Source organism: Oncorhynchus masou, chromosome 31, assembly GCF_036934945.1.
Source record: "Oncorhynchus masou masou isolate Uvic2021 chromosome 31, UVic_Omas_1.1, whole genome shotgun sequence".
NCBI classification, from domain to species: Eukaryota; Metazoa; Chordata; class Actinopteri; order Salmoniformes; family Salmonidae; genus Oncorhynchus; species Oncorhynchus masou.
This window is the reverse complement of record NC_088242.1, coordinates 85,419,646-85,440,509: the sequence shown is the minus strand read 5'-3', so window position 1 is coordinate 85,440,509 and position 20,864 is coordinate 85,419,646. Positions and strand designations below refer to the sequence as shown.

General features: G+C 40.7%; 3 protein-coding genes across 4 annotated transcripts in view; all 3 read left to right on the top strand.

Moving 5' to 3' along the window:
- Positions 1–3,896, top strand: part of LOC135524631 (AT-rich interactive domain-containing protein 3A-like) — a 62,533-nt gene extending 58,637 nt beyond the window's left edge. The window contains exons 8-9 of the mRNA XM_064952344.1: positions 991–1,080; positions 2,304–3,896. Of these exons, the coding sequence (XP_064808416.1) occupies positions 991–1,080; positions 2,304–2,398 (185 nt within the window). The 3' untranslated portion in view covers positions 2,399–3,896. The remainder of the gene's footprint in view (positions 1–990; positions 1,081–2,303) is intronic.
- A 5,845-nt stretch (positions 3,897–9,741) lies between these two features.
- Positions 9,742–14,709, top strand: ctdspl3 (CTD (carboxy-terminal domain, RNA polymerase II, polypeptide A) small phosphatase like 3). Of its 2 annotated transcripts, none has more exons than XM_064952343.1 (11): positions 9,742–10,039; positions 11,109–11,238; positions 11,329–11,463; positions 11,932–12,043; positions 12,401–12,512; positions 12,746–12,832; positions 13,003–13,065; positions 13,201–13,280; positions 13,524–13,611; positions 13,753–13,848; positions 14,262–14,709. In XM_064952343.1, the coding sequence occupies exons 1-11, from the start codon at positions 9,941–9,943 to the stop codon at positions 14,325–14,327; spliced, it is 1,068 nt and encodes a 355-aa protein (XP_064808415.1). In that variant the 5' UTR covers positions 9,742–9,940; the 3' UTR covers positions 14,328–14,709. The 2 variants fall into 2 exon arrangements, with proteins under 2 accessions (XP_064808415.1, XP_064808414.1); XM_064952342.1 differs by having other exon boundaries at positions 13,524–13,650.
- A 96-nt stretch (positions 14,710–14,805) lies between these two features.
- Positions 14,806–19,965, top strand: LOC135524629 (transmembrane protein 79-like). Its single transcript, XM_064952341.1, has 5 exons — positions 14,806–16,111; positions 16,793–17,080; positions 17,211–17,756; positions 18,643–18,856; positions 19,246–19,965. The coding sequence occupies exons 2-5, from the start codon at positions 16,816–16,818 to the stop codon at positions 19,502–19,504; spliced, it is 1,284 nt and encodes a 427-aa protein (XP_064808413.1). The 5' UTR covers positions 14,806–16,111; positions 16,793–16,815; the 3' UTR covers positions 19,505–19,965.
- Positions 19,966–20,864: the final 899 nt, after the last annotated feature.

Here is a 20,864-nt window from a genome sequence, read left to right as displayed (position 1 = left end):
TAGCCAAAGTAACCTACTTGGCCCCTGTTGAAACTAACTTAAAGCGGTTACAGCCTCAGTGTTCACAGTAAACGCGTGCTGGAAGATGCACATAATTTTCACAACGTTTAAGTTAGAGGGAACATTGGTTGTCACTCATCTGCCAATCAGGGATGTGGCTTCTCTGGTGTACCTGTATACAAGTTACAGTCATAAAGAAATACAGAATGATAGGGTATGGGAGTGGGCACAAATGGCAACTGAGGACATCAGGTGGGAACCATTCATGAATCAATGGCCTTAGGTGTCCACTCACTTGGATAGGTTGGTAAACTATCTCATGAATTGATATAATGTATCCAAGTTAGCGGGGTGGGTTCCATTTGTTTGTTAGGTTGTTCCAGAAGTTAGTTAGTTTATTCAGATATTGTCACGCCCTGAACTTAGAGAGACTTTTTATTTCTCTATTTGGTTAGGTCAGGGTGTGATTTGGGTGGGCATTCTAGTTTGTCTATTTCTTTGTCGTTTAAAATAAAAGTATAATGTACGTCTACCACGCTGCACCTTGGTCTCATTCTAACAACGGACGTAACAGATATTCCTTATTACAGGTTATTAGATTGTTCAATTCATTTATTTATACGTTTGTTTGTGCAGTTAGTTTAAGATCCTTTTACTCGTCAATTGTACAGAAGGTCCAACCGAAATGTGGCCAAGTCCTCTGAAAGACAAACATACATATACAGGTTGGAGAAGTTAGAGCAGGGGGCTGCCCCACTGGTGCTTTTGTTGTGGGGGGTGTTAAGTGACTTCCTTAGACCCAGGATTTGAACTGGCAACCCTCCAGTTGCTGGCTCGCTTCTCGAAACTCTAGGCTACCTGCCGCCCCATATGTTTATGTAGTGAGGTTCTTCATATTTACACATTTTCCTGAGATGTTGATGCTGATATCTGCTGTTAAACATCACCTATGAGTGTTGTGTACATTACATGCTGTGTGTGGTTTCTCAGATGGCCGACAGGACTCAGCTCTCAATCTCACAACTAATGGCATGAGCAGCATCAGTATGTCAGTGGAACTCAATGGAGTCATTTACACCGGTGAGTCACCAGTCACAGAATCAACAACACGGTCTTATGTTACCATACAGTACCTGTCAAAAGTTTGGACACACCTACTCATTCAAGGGTTTTTCTTTTAACATTTTATACATTGTAGAATAATACTGAAGACATCAAAACTATGAAATAATGCATATGGAATCATGTAGTAACCATAAAAGTGTTAAACAAATGAAAATATATTTTATATTTGAGATTCTTCAAAGTAGCCACCCTTTGCCTTGATGACAGCTTGAATCAGGCCTTCATGGTCAAATTGCTGCAAAGAAACTACTAGTACACCAATAAGAAGAAGAGACTTTCTTGGGCCAAAAAACACAAGCAATGGACATTAGACCGGTGGAAATCTGTCCTTTGGTCTGATGAGTCCATATTTGAGATTTTTGGTTCCAACCGCCGTGTCTTTGTGAGATGCAGAGTAGGTGGATGGCTGATCTCTGCATGTGTGGGTCCCACCGTGAAGCACAAAGGAGGAGGTGTGATGGTGTGGGGGTGCTTTGCTGGTGACACTGTCTGTGATTTATTTAGAATTCAAGGCACACTTAACCAGCATGGCTACCAAAGCATTCTGCAACGATACGCCGTCCCATCTGGTCTGCACTTAGTGGGACTATCATTTGTTTTTCAACAGGACAATGACCGAAAAAAACCACCTCCAGGCTATGTAAGGGCTATTTGACCAAGGAGAGTGATGGTGCTGCATCAGATGACCTGGCCTCCACAATCACCCGACCTCAACCCAAATGAGATGTTTTGGGATGAGTTGGATTGCAGAGTGAAGGAAACCAGCCAACAAATACTCAGCAGATGTAGGAACTCCTTGGTTTTGAGAATGCCAAGAGTGTGCAAAGCTGTCATCAAGGGTGGCTACTTTGAAGAATGTAAAATATAATATATATTTTGATTTGTTTAACACTTTTTTGGTTACTATATGATTCCATATGAGTTATTTCCTAGTTTTGAAGTCTTCACTATTATTCTACAATGTAGAAAATAGTAAAAATAACGAAAACCCCTTAAATGAGTAGGTGTGTCCAAACTTTTGACTGGTACTGTATGTGTTACTACAACTATCATTCTAGAATTCACAACATTGTTTGTCAACATTTGACTTATGTAGGTCAGTTTACTCAGACCAACTTGCTATCTTTTATTTTTGCAATGACAGAAGTCTCACACTGGTGTTTCTGCTTTCTGTGCAGGTGTGCTTTTTGCTCAGGCAGCAGGATCAGCCTCGTCAGGCTCCTCTGGATCATCAAGTAACAGCAAAGCCCCTGGTGGGCACAGTGGATCCTAGTGGCTCCCCTACACTTCTACCTCATCCACCTATCTTTGATGCTAACTAAAGCCAAAAATAAACCTCGTTTTCTACTTAGCCTATGCCAAAAAAAACATATATATGACAAGACAAACTGAAACTCAGACCACTTGAAGTACACTCTCAGGTCCCCTCATATATTCTTCCCTCTTTTGTTCTTTAGCCTAAATAAGTTTGAATAACCCAACAAGGAGCCAGTATATGATAGATATTTGCACAGCCTATGAATAATTTATTTCTACATAAATGTACAGATTATCTGAGAACAAAAGAAAAAGAATACATTGGAAGGGTAATGCACTGTTTAAACATTTAACACAGCTACTGACTGACAATGAAGCTTCTTCTCAAGAGGAAAAATAAGTTGTTTGTAACATTATCATTCTCCTCATTGTTATTATTATTATTATTACCATCATCATCACTAACAATATACTCGTTGCAAAAAATATATATTTAGGATTCTATAAAGCAGAACATTTGACATTTCTTGTATTTTAAGTAGAAAAGCTTTAAAGTATGTTATTTCTTCAGGGTATAACAAAGTACCATTGTGACCTCATGTTATAGAATTCCTCTTTTACGTTTGCATGATGCAGTCAGAAACAAATCAATCCTTGCTGAGATGTTCTATTAATTGCTCAGACACAGGTTTTGTCTTGCATTTTTTTTCTAGTAGAAGTCAACAGGCATTCTTAATGCTCATTGGGCTTTAGAATATGTGCAGGTTTTTCTCAGGTGTCTGCCAGATTGCTGTGAAACAATAACATTGTATTTAACTGCTATATGTTTCTGTCATAGCCACACATTATACAAATGTATTTCCTGGTTTGAGTGTTTGTTTCTCTCATGACACATTTCAACCATATTTTTTTAATTTTCATGTAGAATTTAGTTTTCTATCAGGTTGTCTCATCAATTACCCAGGGTACTCTGTCCTTTTATAAGAAGTGGGATCATCTTCACTCTACGTAAAGCTTTTAGTTTAAAGGTTGATCACTCTGAGACGACACAGAGTAGGGGATATGTGCAGGAATTCTTAGCTCTGCCATTGTGAGCCTTTAAAACTGAGGTTTGGGGCTGAAAGTGACTCTATTTAAAAGCTTTTCATCATAATGTCTCAAGAGTGCCTACACCTTGATATGTGAAATCTTCATAACGACAAAGCATTAATGAATTTAGCTACATGCTTGCATTATATAGTGCTGCTTATATCCAAGTGCTTCTTATATTCACAGCTATACCATTATCTTCAATCTGTTGAGGAGTCAGAGGAGGCCAGTTTAATGACAATAGAAGATGTTACAGAGAATATTGTGGGATTGACTGATATCTGTTTCATCTGCTGGCATTTGCTTTACTTAATTTCAGTTATCAGAAGTACAGTTTTTTTGTATATAACACAGTTGCATAGTAATCATGCTCCTGTAGCAACAGAACAATGGTTATTCTATTAAACAATTTTCACTGAAACGCATGAAGGAGTCTGTCCTCTCCAGCTAGACCCTGGGGGGAAAAGCTCTCTCAGAGAATGATAAAAGTAATAGCCAATTATTATCCCAATAAATGGCTAATGATAACATAGAGCTGTGTTATGGTTTAAAGGATGGGTGGAATCACCCAATCAATTCCTGACTTTGGGTCAGCACGGATCTTCGATTTGATATTTTTACCACTTTGTCCCCAAGGCAAGCATTCCCATCCGAGCATCTTCTCATTAAAAAATATATATATATTTTTATCAGATATCCATTGATTTGCAGCTCTCAGAGATATTTGCATTCATCTTAAGATAGCTAGCTGGGATAACCACATATCACAGTAAGTATTTTTCCTAAACAAAGTAGCTATCAGCAAAGTCACAGCTAGCAAGGGGGAAAAAAGTAAAGTGTTTCAGATGTTTGCAGAAGATGGGCAGGGACTCTGCTGTCCTAGCTTCAGGGAGAAGCTTGTTCCACCATTGGGGTGCCAGGACAGAGAAGAGCTGCCCTTCTGTAGGGGTGGGAGGGCCAAGAGACCAAAGGTGGCAGAATGGCATGCTCAGGTTGGGGTGCATGGTTTGAACATAGCCTGAAGGTAGAGAGGGGTAGTTCCTGTTGCTGCTCTGTAGGCAAATACCATTATCTTGTAGTGAGCTGCGACTGGAAGCCAATGGAGTGTGCTGAGGAGCGGAGTGACATTGGAGAACTTGCAAAGGTTGAACACCAGGCAGGCTGCAGCGTTCTGGATAAGTTGCAGGGGTTTGATGGCACATGCAGGGAGCCCAGCCAACAGCGAGTTGCAGCGTTCCAGATGGGAGAGGGCAAGTTCCTGGATTAAGACCTGCGCCGCTTCCTGTGTGAGGTAGGGTCATACTCTGTTGTAGAGCATGACCCTGCAGGAGCGAGTCACTGCTTTGATGTTTGCAGAGAAAGACAGCATGTTGACCAGTGTCGTGCCAAGGTTCTTTGCACTCTGGGAGCTGGGGGGGACACCATGGAGTTGTCAACTGGGATGGACAGGTCTTGGGGCGGGCAGACCTTCACCAGGAGGAAGAGCAGCTCCATCTTGTTGAGCTTGTGGTGGTGGGCCGAAATCCAAGCTTAGATATCTGCCAAGCAGCCAGAGATGTGTGTTGCCACCTACAGTGCCTTGCGAAAGTATTGGGCCCCCTTGAACTTTGCGACCTTTTGCAACATTTCAGGCTTCAAACATAAAGATATAAAACTATTTTTTTGTGAAGAATCAACAACAAGTGGGACACAATCATGAAGTGGAACGACATTTATTGGATATTTCAAACTTTTTTAACAAATCAAAAACTGAAAAATTGGGCGTGCAAAATTATTCAGCCCCCTTAAGTTAATACTTTGTAGCGCCACCTTTTGCTGCGATTACAGCTGTAAGTCGCTTGGGGTATGTCTCTATCAGTTTTGCACATCGAGAGACTGAAATTTTTTCCCATTCCTCCTTGCAAAACAGCTCGAGCTCAGTGAGGTTGGATGGAGAGCATTTGTGAACAGCAGTTTTCAGTTCTTTCCACAGATTCTCGATTGGATTCAGGTCTAGACTTTGACTTGGCCATTCTAACACCTGGATATGTTTATTTTTGAACCATTCCATTGTAGATTTTGCTTTATGTTTTGGATCATTGTCTTGTTGGAAGACAAATCTCCGTCCCAGTCTCAGGTCTTTTGCAGACTCCATCAGGTTTTCTTCCAGAATGGTCCTGTGTTTGGCTCCATCCATCTTCTCATCAATTTTAACCATCTTCCCTGTCCCTGCTGAAGAAAAGCAGGCCCAAACCATGATGCTGCCACAACTATGTTTGACAGTGGGGATGGTGTGTTCAGGGTTATGGGCTGTGTTGCTTTTACGCCAAACATAACGTTTTGCATTGTTGCCAAAAAGTTCAATTTTGGTTTGATCTGACCAGAGCACCTTCTTCCACATGTTTGGTGTGTCTCCCAGGTGGCTTGTGGCAAACTTTAAACAACACTTTTTATGGATATCTTTAAGAAATGGCTTTCTTGCCACTCTTCCATAAAGGCCAGATTTGTGCAACTGATAGAACTGATTGTTGTCCTATGGACAGAGTCTCCCACCTCAGCTGTAGATCTCTGCAGTTCATCCAGAGTGATCATGGGCCTCTTGGCTGCATATCTGATCAGTCTTCTCCTTGTATGAGCTGAAAGTTTAGAGGGACGGCCAGGTCTTGGTAGATTTGCAGTGGTCTGATACTCCTTCCATTTCAATATTATCGCTTGCACAGTGCTCCTTGGGATGTTTAAAGCTTGGGAAATCTTTTTGTATCCAAATCCGGCTTTAAACTTCTTCACAACAGTATCTCGTACCTGCCTGGTGTGTTCCTTGTTCTTCATGATGCTCTCTGCACTTTTAACGGACCTCTGAGACTATCACAGTGCAGGTGCATTTATACGGAGACTTGATTACACACAGGTGGATTGTATTTATCATCATTAGTCATTTAGGTCAACATTGGATCATTCAGAGATCCTCACTGAACTTCTGGAGAGAGTTTGCTGCACTGAAAGTAAAGGGGCTGAATAATTTTGCACGCCCAATTATTCAGTTTTTGATTTGTTAAAAAAGTTTGAAATATCCAATAAATGTCGTTCCACTTCATGATTGTGTCCCACTTGTTGTTGATTCTTCACAAAAAAAAATACAGTTTTATATCTTTGTTTGAAGCCTGAAATGTGGCAAAAGGTCGCAAAGTTCAAGGGGGCCGAATACTTTTTTTAGGTGTCAGAAGGGGAGAAGGAAATAGTAGTTGAGTGTCATCTGCATAGCAATGAGGGGAGAGACCATGTGAGGATATGACGGAGCTGAGTGAGATAGAAGAGGAGAGGGCCTAGAACAGAGCCCTGGGTCAAGCCAGTAGTGAGAGTATATGGTGCTGACACAGATCCTCTTCACGTCACCTGGTAAGAGCAGCCTGCCAGGTAAGAAGCAGTCCCAAGAGTTTGAGGAGCACAGCCCTGGGAGGGTGGAGAGGAGAATCTGACGGAAGGCTGTTTCTGTATCTTCAAGAAACCGCATAGATTCACACTCAGTACTTTTCAGAATCCTCAGGGAAGGTTGATTTTGACTTTATTGTAGCAACATTAAGGAGATGTTACACACATTGTATACCTCATGGTCTTTTTTCCTGCAGATCCATTTGACCTCAATGTAGGGCCTGCCTCTACCTCAAGTCTATGATTTGACCAAATATCTTGTAAGACCATTTCCCTTTACACAGTAAATAATCCAAAATGGTTGGAAGGATAGATTATTGCAGACAATCGTCTAACGCAAGACCCGTCCTTTTTTCTTCCCAATTGGTAGTTACAGTCTTGTCCCATGGCTGCAACTCTCCTACAGACTTAGGAGAGGCGAAGGTCGAGAGCCGTGCGTCCTCCAGAACACGACCCAGCCAAGCCGCACTGCTTCTTGACACAATGCCCGCTTAACCCGGAAGCCAGCCGCACCAATGTCTCGGCCCGCCACAGGAGTCGCTAGAGCGTGATGGTACAAGGAAATCCCGGCCTGCCAAACCTTCTCCTAACCCGGACGACACGTGGCCAATTATATGCCGCCTCATGTCACGGCCAGCTGTGACACAGCCTGGGATCGAACCTGGGTCTGTAGTGACGCCTCAAACACTGCGATGCAATGCCTTAGACCGCTGCGCCACTCGGAAGGCCCCACAAATTGATTTTAACAAACAATTGGTCCGCCCAAAAATGCGGCCCTCCTTTGAATTTCAAAATCCCAATGTGGCCCTCGAGGCAAAAAGTTTGCCCACTCCTGGTCTAATGCCTTTTGTCTAACGCCTTTTTCATAATTGATGACAATCCCTTTGTTTTGGCAACATGCAATGGAGACCAGGGAAGCCTCTGTCAGCAATACTGACTTCATGCCTTGGTGATTCTGCCCCCTAGTGGATTTATTTCTTACAGCACACAATCAGATACAGTTTGGGATGCATAGCGTGTTTATAGCTTCCGTGGTCGGCCTAATCTCTGCCTTTCCTGTTTTATATTTGATTGCAAGGCCCATAGTTTAGATTTCAACTTGATTTTGAGGAGAATTCTATCATTTCTTGATCTCAACAGAAGTTAGGAGACCTACTTAACATGGAAGAGGCTTGCTTATAGATTTCTATTCTATATCCTTTAGATTTTAGAGAGATTCTCATCAGAATCTTTCCATGAATGTTCAGCCTTAAGACATTATAAGACATACCACTTGCTTTAGCTATCTGTTTGGCAGATTGTACATGGCTGGGACAACCAAAACATGTGTGAAGATGAAATAAAATACAATGTTATCCTGAATTAAAATATATAGTTCTATTTACAGGTTAATTCATAGAAGAATTGTCACAGCATAAGAAATCTTGTAATTATAGCACTTCTGAAAAGTAATTATACACTTCTGAAAATTCTTTGGATGGCTCTAGATTATATTACTTTGTTTTTACATTGAAGTTTTCTTTAAAAAAAATATGATATAGTAACCTAGCACAGACATTACATTTACAGCTGATGACATTTATTATCATGATATTAATAACAATAGTTATTGTGACGACTCCTGTACTGGGTGATTTGGGGAACTGCTAGGTTGGCACACTGGCCTTGGTTTTGTTAACTATTTTGTTGTCATGTGTAGTACTTGGAAATGTAGAATATAAATGAAGATTTTTTCTTCTACTTCTCAGGAATATACTTCTACCTCCAGTTTTTATGAATGTATCCCTGCTAGGGCTGAAGTTACAGGTTAGTGTGTGCACATGGTGTTGCGCTTTGGATTTCTCTTTCTCTTCATTGGTGTTACAGATTATTTTTCATGTACTTTTGCATTTTGGTCGGTGTTACACCGAGGCAGCAAACTGCTATATTGAAACACTATTGCTGCAGCCTACAACTACTTCTTATAGATACAGGAACAAAAGTATTTTTCAGTCCTTTTTGTGCATGTGTGATATTTTTCTCATTATTTTCTATGATGAACCTTTTTTCCACTGAATGGGATGTTTCCCAAAATACAAGGAAACAAGTGAAGTTGAGGGGTGGCATTTTGTGCCTCTTCAGTGACCAGTTTTTAGGTGGAGTGCCCAAACAACAGATCAACAACACGCTTTTTAGAACGTGTGATCTCTTTTTAATGCTTTTTTCTGAGGGGTGAAGAATGGTTCTTGGCTATTTAATCAATGTGTTTGTGTGAATACATTCATTTTGGATTTAAATAAATATAACATTTTCCTAGAATGTCAGCTGATGTTTTACACCACAATTGCATTGATAAATACTTCAGCACAAAGAGATGAATGTTGGTATCAACTGAATGGCATGGTTAAACTTGGAAATATCTTTAAACACATTTGTAAATTGTTATCCATCAGCCTTTACATTGGAAAAGTTTAAGACAATTTATCTGATGAAGGCCTATCTGCATGGATTTTAAATGGGGGAAAAAACACAATTATACAATCTTAAATAAAATGGGTGTGTTTTATTGTATTTTGTATTGAACCTCGTCTTATTACTGATGTACATTATGTACATTCTTACTCCATTTTTACAAAACATTTTAGGTATACTAATGGTTCGCAAAAATCCACCTCGAAAGTTTACACTTTGTCATACACCATCTATCTATTCATCCACAAAAATCGGGAGTTAACTGTAAACAAAAAGCCATACAAATGGAATATGAATAGAATATGACTATTACCCTTTCTAGAAATGGTCTGCCACCACAAGGCTACCATCTGCAACGTGACTTGGGTATCACGTTGACTGTTTTTTTTCTTTCTTCAAAAGCACCGCCCCTTGATTACAGCAGTAGACCTTCCCGGTAGATTTAAATGAACAGAAACAAAACAGCACGAGAACGAATGGAATAAAGGACGAAAAGCAACCACAAACAGGAACTGATCTGTTCTCGACTTTTTTTTAGTAGGTACAAGGATTATTTTTTCACGGGCGGTATAACGATTATTGTTTGTGTACAACATTTCATTTTGTGAAGATGAGACTTCGGTCTCGAAGTATTGCTGACCCTTCATCAGCACAGTTTAACGGTCGGCGGTCCTCGAAGAGAGCGGCTCCGAGCGTAACTCCGGAAAAGGTAAATCGATGAGCTTGTTTTGACCAAATATCTTGGAATAAGCTGAACTTTGAATGCGTCATACGCATTATCGTTGGCTTAAAACAAATTTGCTAGCCGAACTCACAATAGCTTGCTAACTAGCTAGCCAATTTGATAACCGTAAACATTTTCGCTAACCCTAACCTTTTTCCTAACCTGACGCGTTAATTATCATAACCTGAATATGTTCATTCTCAACCTACTGCATAAATTCTCCTAACCTACTACGAAAACGTTCATTCCGGTTGTAGATGTAACGAAGTGGCGTGAAAAGAGTATCCTCACTTGCTGGCAAAATTGGCTAACTACAACGGACAATGTTATACAATGGGTTCTTGTTCACAGTTCAACTGACCAGTTGGCCACCCTGAATGTATTTTTCGTTCTTACCCAAAACTATATATGCAATATTTTATCTCATTTATTATAATTGAACATAACCTGTCTGTAATATAAAATGGTGACTCATGTTTTTGTTTAATTTGACAAAGCATCACACTGGCTTTATCATCAAATCATGTTGATACAGGCAGGTAGTCATGTCTTACATTTCGCTTGAAATAGCTCCACGGATGTAGTGTCTGGCAGAGAGGATACAGATTACCCATCACAAGTAGGTCGAGGGGGAAGGACTTGAACTTGTATCTATGTCGCCCATGCGCTCTGTTTTTACTATCACTGTAGCTAGATGTTGTTAAATGTCAGTATACACACTGATTGATTGAAATTAATCCTCCATAGGACAAAGACTCATAATAATGTGGTCATTAGTAGGTCAGTTGGTAGATTATGGTGCTTGGAACTCCAGGATAGTGGGTTCGTTTCCCATGACCCCCTATACATACTATGTATGCATGACTGTGAATCGCTTTGGATAAAGCCTTTTTCATCAAGGTTTGGGTCAGCCTGTATGTGAGACAACTTGCAAGTTTTTATACTAGTGCCCAATACTTTACTGACATACAGTTGGTGGGGGTAATTCTGATCCTTTTTATGTGAGCTTTTAGCTACTTTTTCAGACTGTCACAATTATATTTTCTGTGTGTAGGATGATGTACAACAGCCAGACAACCAGTCACTCTACCCTGATGATGATATCCCCACCGCTACAAAGCGCCCTCTTGTACAAGGGCGTGGGAGGAAAAGGGTGGCAGCCCCTGCCTATGAAGATGGAGAAGGTACCCATTTATTTTGGTGAATGCAATTGCTCTATTGTTTATTTCAAGATGTCAACTAAATACTGACAACCATTCTGTATTCATTTCTAGATCTGGGCTTCAAGACCCCCATTAATGTGCGCCATCACCGGGTGCTGTCGGAGCTAAACCCCTCCTCTCCCCTCAATTCCACTATGCGAAATATCTACTCCCCCATGGTCCGGTTCCTCACACCTACCAAGGAAAGTAAGTACTTCAAAGGTGGATTGGATGGGCGTTCGAAATTGCGTACTTGCACACTATTTAGTAAGCGATCCCGAGTGTGTGTGTGTGTTTTGGCTTTTGTATGTATTTTACAAGTAGAGTAGTCTGCCTGGAATGCCAGGGGCTAATTCATGGGTGTGCAGTGTTTGTGTTCAGATAGAACTATATTGTGTAGAACCGAACAGACATTCTTCTGTCTTGTAGAATAGGCCATCATGGTTTGGCACTTTCCTGAGTCCATTGGGTAGGCCTATTTGTTTACAGAGAAACTGTCACTTTCGGTTTCTAATAAACAAACTACTGTATAGGCTAGCAAGGACTTGCTTGTGATTATTGAGGCAAGAGTAGATGAGGTCAGCACAGTAATGCCTGAATTGGTCCAGGGTGAATGAGTCTTATTCATTTGAATCAAGGCTGTTTTTTTTAAACGTTTTTTTAAAATCTATTCAGATGCGAGAACCCCCAGCAGTGGTGATGTGATGAGCCCAGAGCAGTGTGTGTTTGGCTATGGTTCCATCAGCCTTCTCGCTGGAGATGAGGACAATGATGACGTTTTCAGCCCGTGGGTTCTTCCGTTTTTTTGTTCTTGGTTCTGTGGAATGATTATAAGGTTGCATGCCATAACATATTATGAAATACTTGATGAATGAGATCACCTCAGGATCATCTTGGAGCTATGTCATAATGCAGGATCAAAGAGTTACCAGCAAACCGTCCATTGGTGTCAAATAACTCTGATAAGATAATCAACAGCTGGGCATCTAAAGAAGCTGGCCAGCCTGGCCCACATAATTGTTCCTGGCTTGTGATGCACTTCTGCTGAAATAATACACTGCCCATACTTGCTGTCCTAATGTCTGTGGTTCTCAAGGACTCCCTTTTCCTGAAAGTAATTAATGCATTGCACTGTTGTATTTAGCTTTACCTTCATCAAGAACATTCCATCCAAATCCCAGCAATCCAAACCATGCATACGAGACATCCCACCTAAGACGAGGAGTACGCCCCAAGCCACTCTAGTTTTAGATCTGGTGAGTGTTGGGTTTACCTTTGAGATTAGTGACTAATCAAAGCATTTACTTATGTAATTCCCATGCAAAGTATAATATATATTTTTAGGCGGGTCTGGTTTACAGTCTAATATTTACTTAGTATATTAATGTATCAGTAGGTTGTATTTCCATGATGATTACCAAGTTATATTATCATTCCATCAAAATTAAACACTGGGGTACCAATTGCTTGGATATTTTTTGTGTTCTAGGATGAAACGCTCATTTACAGCTCTCTGAACCGGATTGAGGATGCAGAGTACACCTTTCGCACGTGCTTTCAGGACAATCAGTACAAAGTTAGTGAATCAATCTGTTCATTTCAGACTTATCACTGCCTTCCTGAGGCCTTATAAGGGCTTTTATCCTTTGCTTGAATGACCAGTGTTTATTTTTTTAATAGGATGAATGTCTGTCTAATGATGGTAGCATAAAATATTGTAATATTTTAATTCTCTTACCTCAATAGGTCTACATGATTCTACGACCACATGTGAAAGAATTTCTGGAAGCAATGACAAAACATTTTGAGGTATGTTTTGTATTTGTTGTTATTATGTGTGCAGTAGCCATGTGTTTCTATTTTTGCTACATGTTTAACTTTCCCCCATGTATGTTTATTGTTAAGAAGCCAGTTAATTGAATGACTCAAATGTGTTTTTCGCAGATGTTTGTTTATACATCTGCAAAGAAAGAATATGCAGCGAAAATACTGGACATCTTGGACCCGAAAAGAAGGCTGTTTCGGTATGAGAAGTAAAAAATTGTTTTACTTTGGTTGCTGTCCTTTTGCAATGCTTGTTTTGCTGTATTGATATTGCAGCTGCAGAGTTCTGTTTACCAGAGACAGGCTGACAATCTCATCTACTTTGAATAATTTGAGGAATAGATTTCAGTTGATATTAGGTTGTACTTTAAATGTGTATAACTGATATCTCCTTTTGTAGACACTGTATATATCATGTACATAACTGATATCTTCTTTTGTAGACACCGTTTGTATCAACAGGACTGTACCTGTGTTCTTGGGCACTATGTCAAGGATTTGGGCGTACTTGAGAGGGACCTTGCTAAAACGGTGGTTTTGGACAATGCTCCACACACATACCCCTACCATGTGTGTTTACTGTGATGTTGTTCACTTAATTATACAATGCATTTTTTTTCTTCTTTGGAAGCAGAGTGGAGTTTTATTAAATTTCCTGCTTTATTTCTGCAGCTGATGAATATGCTTCCCATCAAGAGCTGGTCTGGGGATAAGGAGGACAAAGAACTTCAGAAGCTCATCCCGTATCTTGAGAGAGTGTCCGGAACAGTACGTTGACAGTGTTTTGCTATCCCACCTCCGGTGGCATACAAAGTATTATTTTCATTAAATTGTAGTGTTTCTTTTTGTTGTTCCAATTTCCATAATTCATGACCTAGTTGGGTGTCTTCTAGGATTAAATCTCTTTTGACAAAACCAACATCACACATGCAACAGAGCTCTCATTTGGGAAGTGGGTATGCCCCTGGGGTGTGGAAAAAGCAGAAAAACTAACCTTGAGTCAGTCTTAAACACTTGGCTAGTATTCTACAAATACCACAAGTTAAAGCTGTTATCGTATGTTTGGAAATGTAATTCAGAAAGACTGTGCCACTACTTGCATTCCACAAGAAACAGCAACAGTGTTCTACAAAATAAATAGTGGATGTTTTTACTAACTTGAAGGCACCAATCTTCTGTAGGATGATTGCCGTGAGGTACTGAAGAGGAGGACAGACCACTTTCACAGACTGCTCTCTGAGGATTGAGAAAAGGCTTCTGATCATCCTTCCATAAATGTTTTAATTGCAAACATGAACTATATCTACTATTCTAGTCCTTCTGTATAATCCCTGAATGACCAATGGATTTCTGATAGTGTGTCAATTTAAAATACAGAGATTCCCAAACATTTCTCACTCAGCCCAGCAATAAATTGTTAATAGTTTAAAAATGAATTATTTGAATATAATGATGCAACTTAATATGTTCTTCATACTTAATCATCCTAATTTATTGACAGAAAATATATTTTTAGAAGCTGTTATGTAAATATTCTTTGATTATTTTTGTGACATGATTGGATTTTTCACCTCAACAAAAGCCAGAACAAGTTTATCTGTAAATAATAAAATTTAAACCATGCTGGTCTTTTTCAGAATCATTTGAGAAGTCTCTGATGAATTTAGTCTTATTTGTCTGGTTGACCTCATGCACAAAAATGCAAATCTCCCTTTACGCTTGTCAAACTAGATTCTGACACTACTGCTTACATCTGCACTGGGGTCGGACAGGCTTCCTGTTTAGATTAAGACACTATGGAGCTGGTGCAAGATATGGCTCGGAAAACAACTCAATCCAGGAGGGAGAAATGCGTTGTTCTCCGAATTGTCCCATTATCCAAACTGTTACACCGAGAATCATTGAACGGCTGCTAGTTTAAGTAAACTGCTATTTGTCCTCATTCTAGCTATTGGTACCCACCGCAGTCATTGTGGAATGGCACATAGCGTTGAACAAAGAAGCTGATTAGCTGACACTGCCATTCCAAAATGGCTGCTTTAGCTTCTGCTACTTAGCATGAAGATGGAAAGGGGCATTTTCTGGAAAAACTAGTGGTCATTCAATCTCGATCTAACAGTTGGGATAATGGGACAATTTGGAGTACAATGTATTTCTCATCCCTGGGAATATCTCACTCCGGCTCCACGGTGTCTTTATCTAAATAGGAATCCTGTCCGATCCCAGTGCAGCTGTAAGCAAGCATAGGGTCAATCTATTCTGGCTACCTTTACAGTGCCTTTAGCACACTATAGAAATGTCATGTGTCCTATGACTTCCATGGTTAGCCTATTTGTTTTGTTTTTGTATGTGGAATTTTGACAATACATTTTTACCCCAAGAATGAATATTCAGAAACTAAACTTACCCCTCCCATTAAACAGACCTTTCCACCAAAGCTATAGTGGAATCCTACTCTAATGCCAGTTTCCCCCACATGTGGCAGGAACACAAAGACTGCTATTGTCTGCCTATTCTCTTACCTTTCTAAAGTTTCAACATGCTTCACAAATCAGTCTCAGGGGTTGGCACCTGGTCACCTTTCAGTCGACACTAAGGTCTGAGTGGGTTAATTTCATACTGCTTTTGGAAACCCGTCTAGAGTTTGCAAATCTGAGTTGAAATAACTTTGCATGTGATTTGTTTTTAATTTTCTGTGTGTACCATAGCACTTTACGGGAGGCTGATTTATTTGATGATCAACTCCAGGTGACTTCCTGTTTAAGTAATGTTTTATTTTCTAAATATCTGGACCAAACAGCAGAGCCCCAAACCCCCCGGTGTATCCGCTTTGGATTTATTTGCTCCATATGGTCTGTGTGACATGGTACCCAGAAAGTGTGTGGGCGGGGGCTTAAACGTAGTATTTTGTCCGTCTTGAAATTTGATTCAGAAGTTGAGACTGTATACCAGATTCTAGAAGACAAAAGTTGGGGGAAGGAAAAAATAACGAAGAAATTGAAACAACAGTAATTCTGCCTCCCTAGAAAAAGTAAGTATATTAAGCATCTTTGAATCGAAAAGAAGTGTGTAGGCTACTTTATCTGTATGGATTTTGACTGTATGTCCATATGACTGTATAAACTAAGCTAGTGGCTTCATCAGACCTAAAAGATGAGGCTATCGTTTATATTGCTCCTCTTGTTATTATTAGTAATTTGATATGGGAATATTAGATGTATGTATTATTTATGATCAATAAACGACCACTTCAATCATCAAGTATCCTATTCAAAGAAAAATAGTAATATCCTAATCAATGAATGCAACTGGCAACAATTAATCTGCAACAGAACAGCAAATACACATTTTCTCTTGTGTGCGCGTTCCGTTTGTCAATTGGTCATTTCAATTCGATGCCTCACTTTCCAAAAGCTGCTCAAAATGTTATGATAGTAAATCCGTCTTTTGTTTGGAGAATGAACCCCAGTCGTGACGTGTTTGGTTTAGTTGCGTGTCAGTCCTAAAATCAGACGACGAGCCGCCCTCCACGATTGGCGCTGCCACAAGGGCCGATTCCAAATTCAATCCCCAGATGTTCATAATACAGCCTGGCGCGAATGGGGTGGACCCTTTGAACCTCGCGTGCGGAGATGCAAACAATATCAATATGACCGATATTGTCATGTTATTGTAGGGTTCACATAGTAAATGTGAAATTGTCTATCTGCAGTTATTTCTGTCGGCTGTGCGACTATGACGGGGCGTCAAGCCACCAACCCAGAAGATGGCAAAGAGATTGACAGTGTGAAGGAGTCCATCAGTGACATCATCAATCAACTGCAGGATATTGACCCTGCCAGGCTGTCATTCTCTCCATTCCTCGACCTGGACACCCAGATCTCTTTAGCACCAGTGTCTGACAGTCCTGAATCTTCAGTGGAGGAGCTCCACTCCTCTTCTCACTCAGTCATGGGCTCTCACCACTCCCTGGAAGCCCTGCCAGCTGATCAACTTGTCCGTAAGTGATAATCGAACAAACACATTTTTTGAGTGCCACTAATTAAACATGCAGATTGGGTGACATTCATTATTCACAACATTGAACATATGGTGGCAGAAAGATGTTGATTATGCTTTGTTTTGTACAGAGCTTGATTCCTGCCACCAGCAACCCAGCGAGGGCTTCAAAGCAGAGCGAAGACCGCAAGAGGGAGTTCAGGATGGAACTATTTCAAGTCCGATTGCTCTTGTGCAGAATTTGGAAGACCCAGTGGAAAACTGCATCAGCACTCCAAATCTAGCCTCTCGCAGAGACATTCCCAATGGCACAGACACACAGAGATGGAGTCCAGAATCCAACAATCTGGAGTCCACCATTGATGAAGGCCAACCGTTGCTCGGCTTGCCACCAGAGAGCATAGAGTTGACTATGTGGAGTTCCCAAGATCAAGAGACTTGTGAGGCTGTCCCAGAGGTGGCAGACAAGAGACTGTGGTGCTGCTGCTGTAGATGTTGCCAAAGTGGCCGTGTTCCTGCTGTGTGCTCAGTCCTGGCCTCCCTTCTGATTACTGCAGGGCTTCTCTATGCACTTTATTTCTATGTTCCCATAGATTCCCCAGACTGCCCTGACATGGTCAGCCGCCTCACTTTCACACTTTGCTGCTGTGCCGTAGCTGCAGTCCCCATCTTGTTGGGTATGTCTGAATAATTGTTTTCATATGCGACTCAAACAACACAACTATCACACTGGGCACAGACATTAGTTCAACATCTAGTTTAGATTTAAATTTGGTTGTTGTCAACAAACGTGAAATCAAAAAAAAATACGTAATTGGATTTCGGTAAAAACTTGGGTGAAAAGATGTAATCCCCTTACGTTGATGACTTTTTGCAAATCCAATAATTTTCCCAAATTGATTCAAAGTCATCACATTTTCTTTTTTGTTGAAATGACATGGTAACAATGTTGATTCAACCAGTTTTTGCTCAGTGGGGTGCCTTTTTATACTGAGCTCTACAAACCTACTTATTTAGTTGGAGCAATCAATCTCCCAAAAAGCTCTTGAATGCAGTATTACGTTATTTTAGGTTTTCTAGTAGTCCACGTCTCATAATTTGTCTAAGGCTTAGTCTTTGTCAACACATTCAACCTCAAGGCAATGCAAGTCTTACTGAAGCACTGGCAATTTCCTCCCCTTTCTTATAAATAGCTTAACATGGAAACTAGAATAGAAAAGATGAGGGTAACTAGTTCTCCAGTCTCCTGGGCAGTGTCCCAATAGTTTCTCATTACTTTCCTCATCTCATTTTCTTTCTACTGAAAGGACTTGACTGTAGAAAGCAACATGGCTAAAAACAAATCCTTTCACATATTTGGCTTTCAAGTGTTATTAGTCGAATGTTCAAGCAGAAACGGAGGGTATTATCAAAGACCGGACTAAGCATCAGTTCAAAAGCAATCAGTTCAAAACACTAGGATGCTGAAGACTCATAATGCCAGACAAAGTCAAACAGACCATTAGGTGTTTTGTGTTGTGTTTCCAAATGTGAATACTAAAATATCTATTACTCCCCCTATAGCTATGCTGATTGGTGCTATGTGCCAGTTCTGCACTGGGTCTTTAAATCCAGCTGAGGCTCTCCACAGAAGATCGGCCATTCAGCAGCTGTTTGTCTCTGCGTCTATGGAGCAGTTGTTTCTCTACGTTCTCAATCTGTTGGTTCTGGCTACATTCCTGCCTCAAGACCAGCTGCGGGTGGTGCCCATTTTGACTGGCGTTTTCGTTGGTGGGAGGTGAGTGGTTTCAAAGTCATTGATTGCTCAGTGAGTGAAAAGAGTGACGTCTCTAGAATGGACATTGGGCTAGTAACTGAGTAACTGAGCATTGGGCTAGTAACTGAAAGTTTATTGGTTCAAATCCCCAAGCCGACTAGGTGAAAAATCTGTCTGCCCTTTAGCAAGGCACGTAACCCTTATTGCTTCAGGGTGCCCATGAATAATGGCTGATCCCTGGCTCTGACCCCATTCTCCAAGGGTGTCGGGGGAGTGGGATATGCAAAAATCAAATATCCAATTCACACATGCACTTGTACATGTGTGAAATAGGACAAATGTAAGCACCTAATTATTAATTATTATAAAGCTGAACATGTTTTAAGTTTATCCTAATTTTATTCCTATAGGCTTATCTACTGGCTCTGCTTCCACATATGTAGCCCCTGGAGAGGCTTTGGATCGGGGCTCACTGTTTTCCCACTCCTTGCCATGGTGGCTTTCAATCTGTACTGTCTGTACGACTTGAGCCTCAGACAGCTGCTCTTTGGGTCAGAGGACACACTCTATTATCAGACCACCCCTTCATCTTGGCCTCTGGAGGTGTCACAGAGCTCCAGTGGCAAATCTGATAGTGTCATACCCACGGACATCTTGGAAACTCAGTAAGGAGGAGAGCACTGTCCCTTATAACTTAAAGAGAAAGCTTAGAACCCAGAAATAGCCCATTCCTGTGGTCTGAAGTTCAGCAGAGCTTCACAGAATGCCACTAACCTCTAAGTCTGTAAAGGCTTAAGTTGTATTTTGCTCCTCATATACAGGACCTTTTTATGTGGATTCATGCTTATTATCTGAAATGCAAGAGCCGTTCCTCCCTTTAGTTGTGGAGGAGGTCTTTGAACAATGTTCTACTTCTAAATGTGTGTCCTTTTAAGCTATTCCAGTGCCTATATTTAATGTTTTGTGAAGTACTTTGACTTAAAAGTTATAATTGCAAATGAATGGATATTCTACCAATTGATGTGTTCTTATAAAAACCACTGAATGCAACTTGGGTCCCAAATAGACATTTATTTTATCCATCCAAAAGTTTGTAAATGATACTGAAGTAACAATAAAAGCTATTTGGAAAATAATTTCTGCTGTTTCTGTTAGTCGACAGAATTTTATTATTGGCTACTTTAATGTTGACTGAAGCGAGTCAAATTCCTCTTGAAGTGAAGTATTGGGAATGTTGGTGTTGGGAATGAGATGTTCTCTCGCTGTTCTCTGCCTGGTCTTCTGTAATACGGAAGACCACCATCTCCACATCCCTAGCCTCCTCACTGTTGCTATGACTGGTGCTGCTGTCCACTTCGTTCCTGGCAGCGACACATGGTAGGAACACCCTGCTCACCATCCATGAAATCGCCCACATGATGCACAAAATCACCAGCGGCCCTCCCATCAGGATACCAAGAACTGCTGCCGTCCGCTCCATGCCACTGGTCACTTTACCTCTGTGGTCCCAGGGGTAGACAGGGGGGCTACAGGTACCAAGACGAAAATCCAAGATAGAATACGGAGGGCAGTCCAGACAGTTTGTGTCCTGTTTCCCAAAACAAGTGTGGCAGTTGTGATGGCAGGGTAAGCATTTCCGATGGGAACGGGTGCTGTTTCCATCTGACTCATAGTAGTGAGGTGGACAGGACATTAGGCAGATGCTCTCAAACACGTACAATGGGTAGACACACTCTAAAAAAGGAGGATCCTTACTTGGTTAGTAACATTTTCAAACTGTCATAGAATGTGACATTAAAGTGTGCAACTGTTTCATTGTAAAATATAGTGAACAAAAATAAAAAAAACACAACATGTAAAGTGTTGAAATAAAAGGTTCCAGATATTCTCCATATGCACAAAAAGTGTATTTCAAATCAAATTGTATTTGTCAGATGCACCGAATACAAGAGGGGTAGTAGACCTTAGTGAAATGCTTACTTACAAGCCCTTAACCGACAATGCAGTTAAGAACAATAAGTGTTAAGTT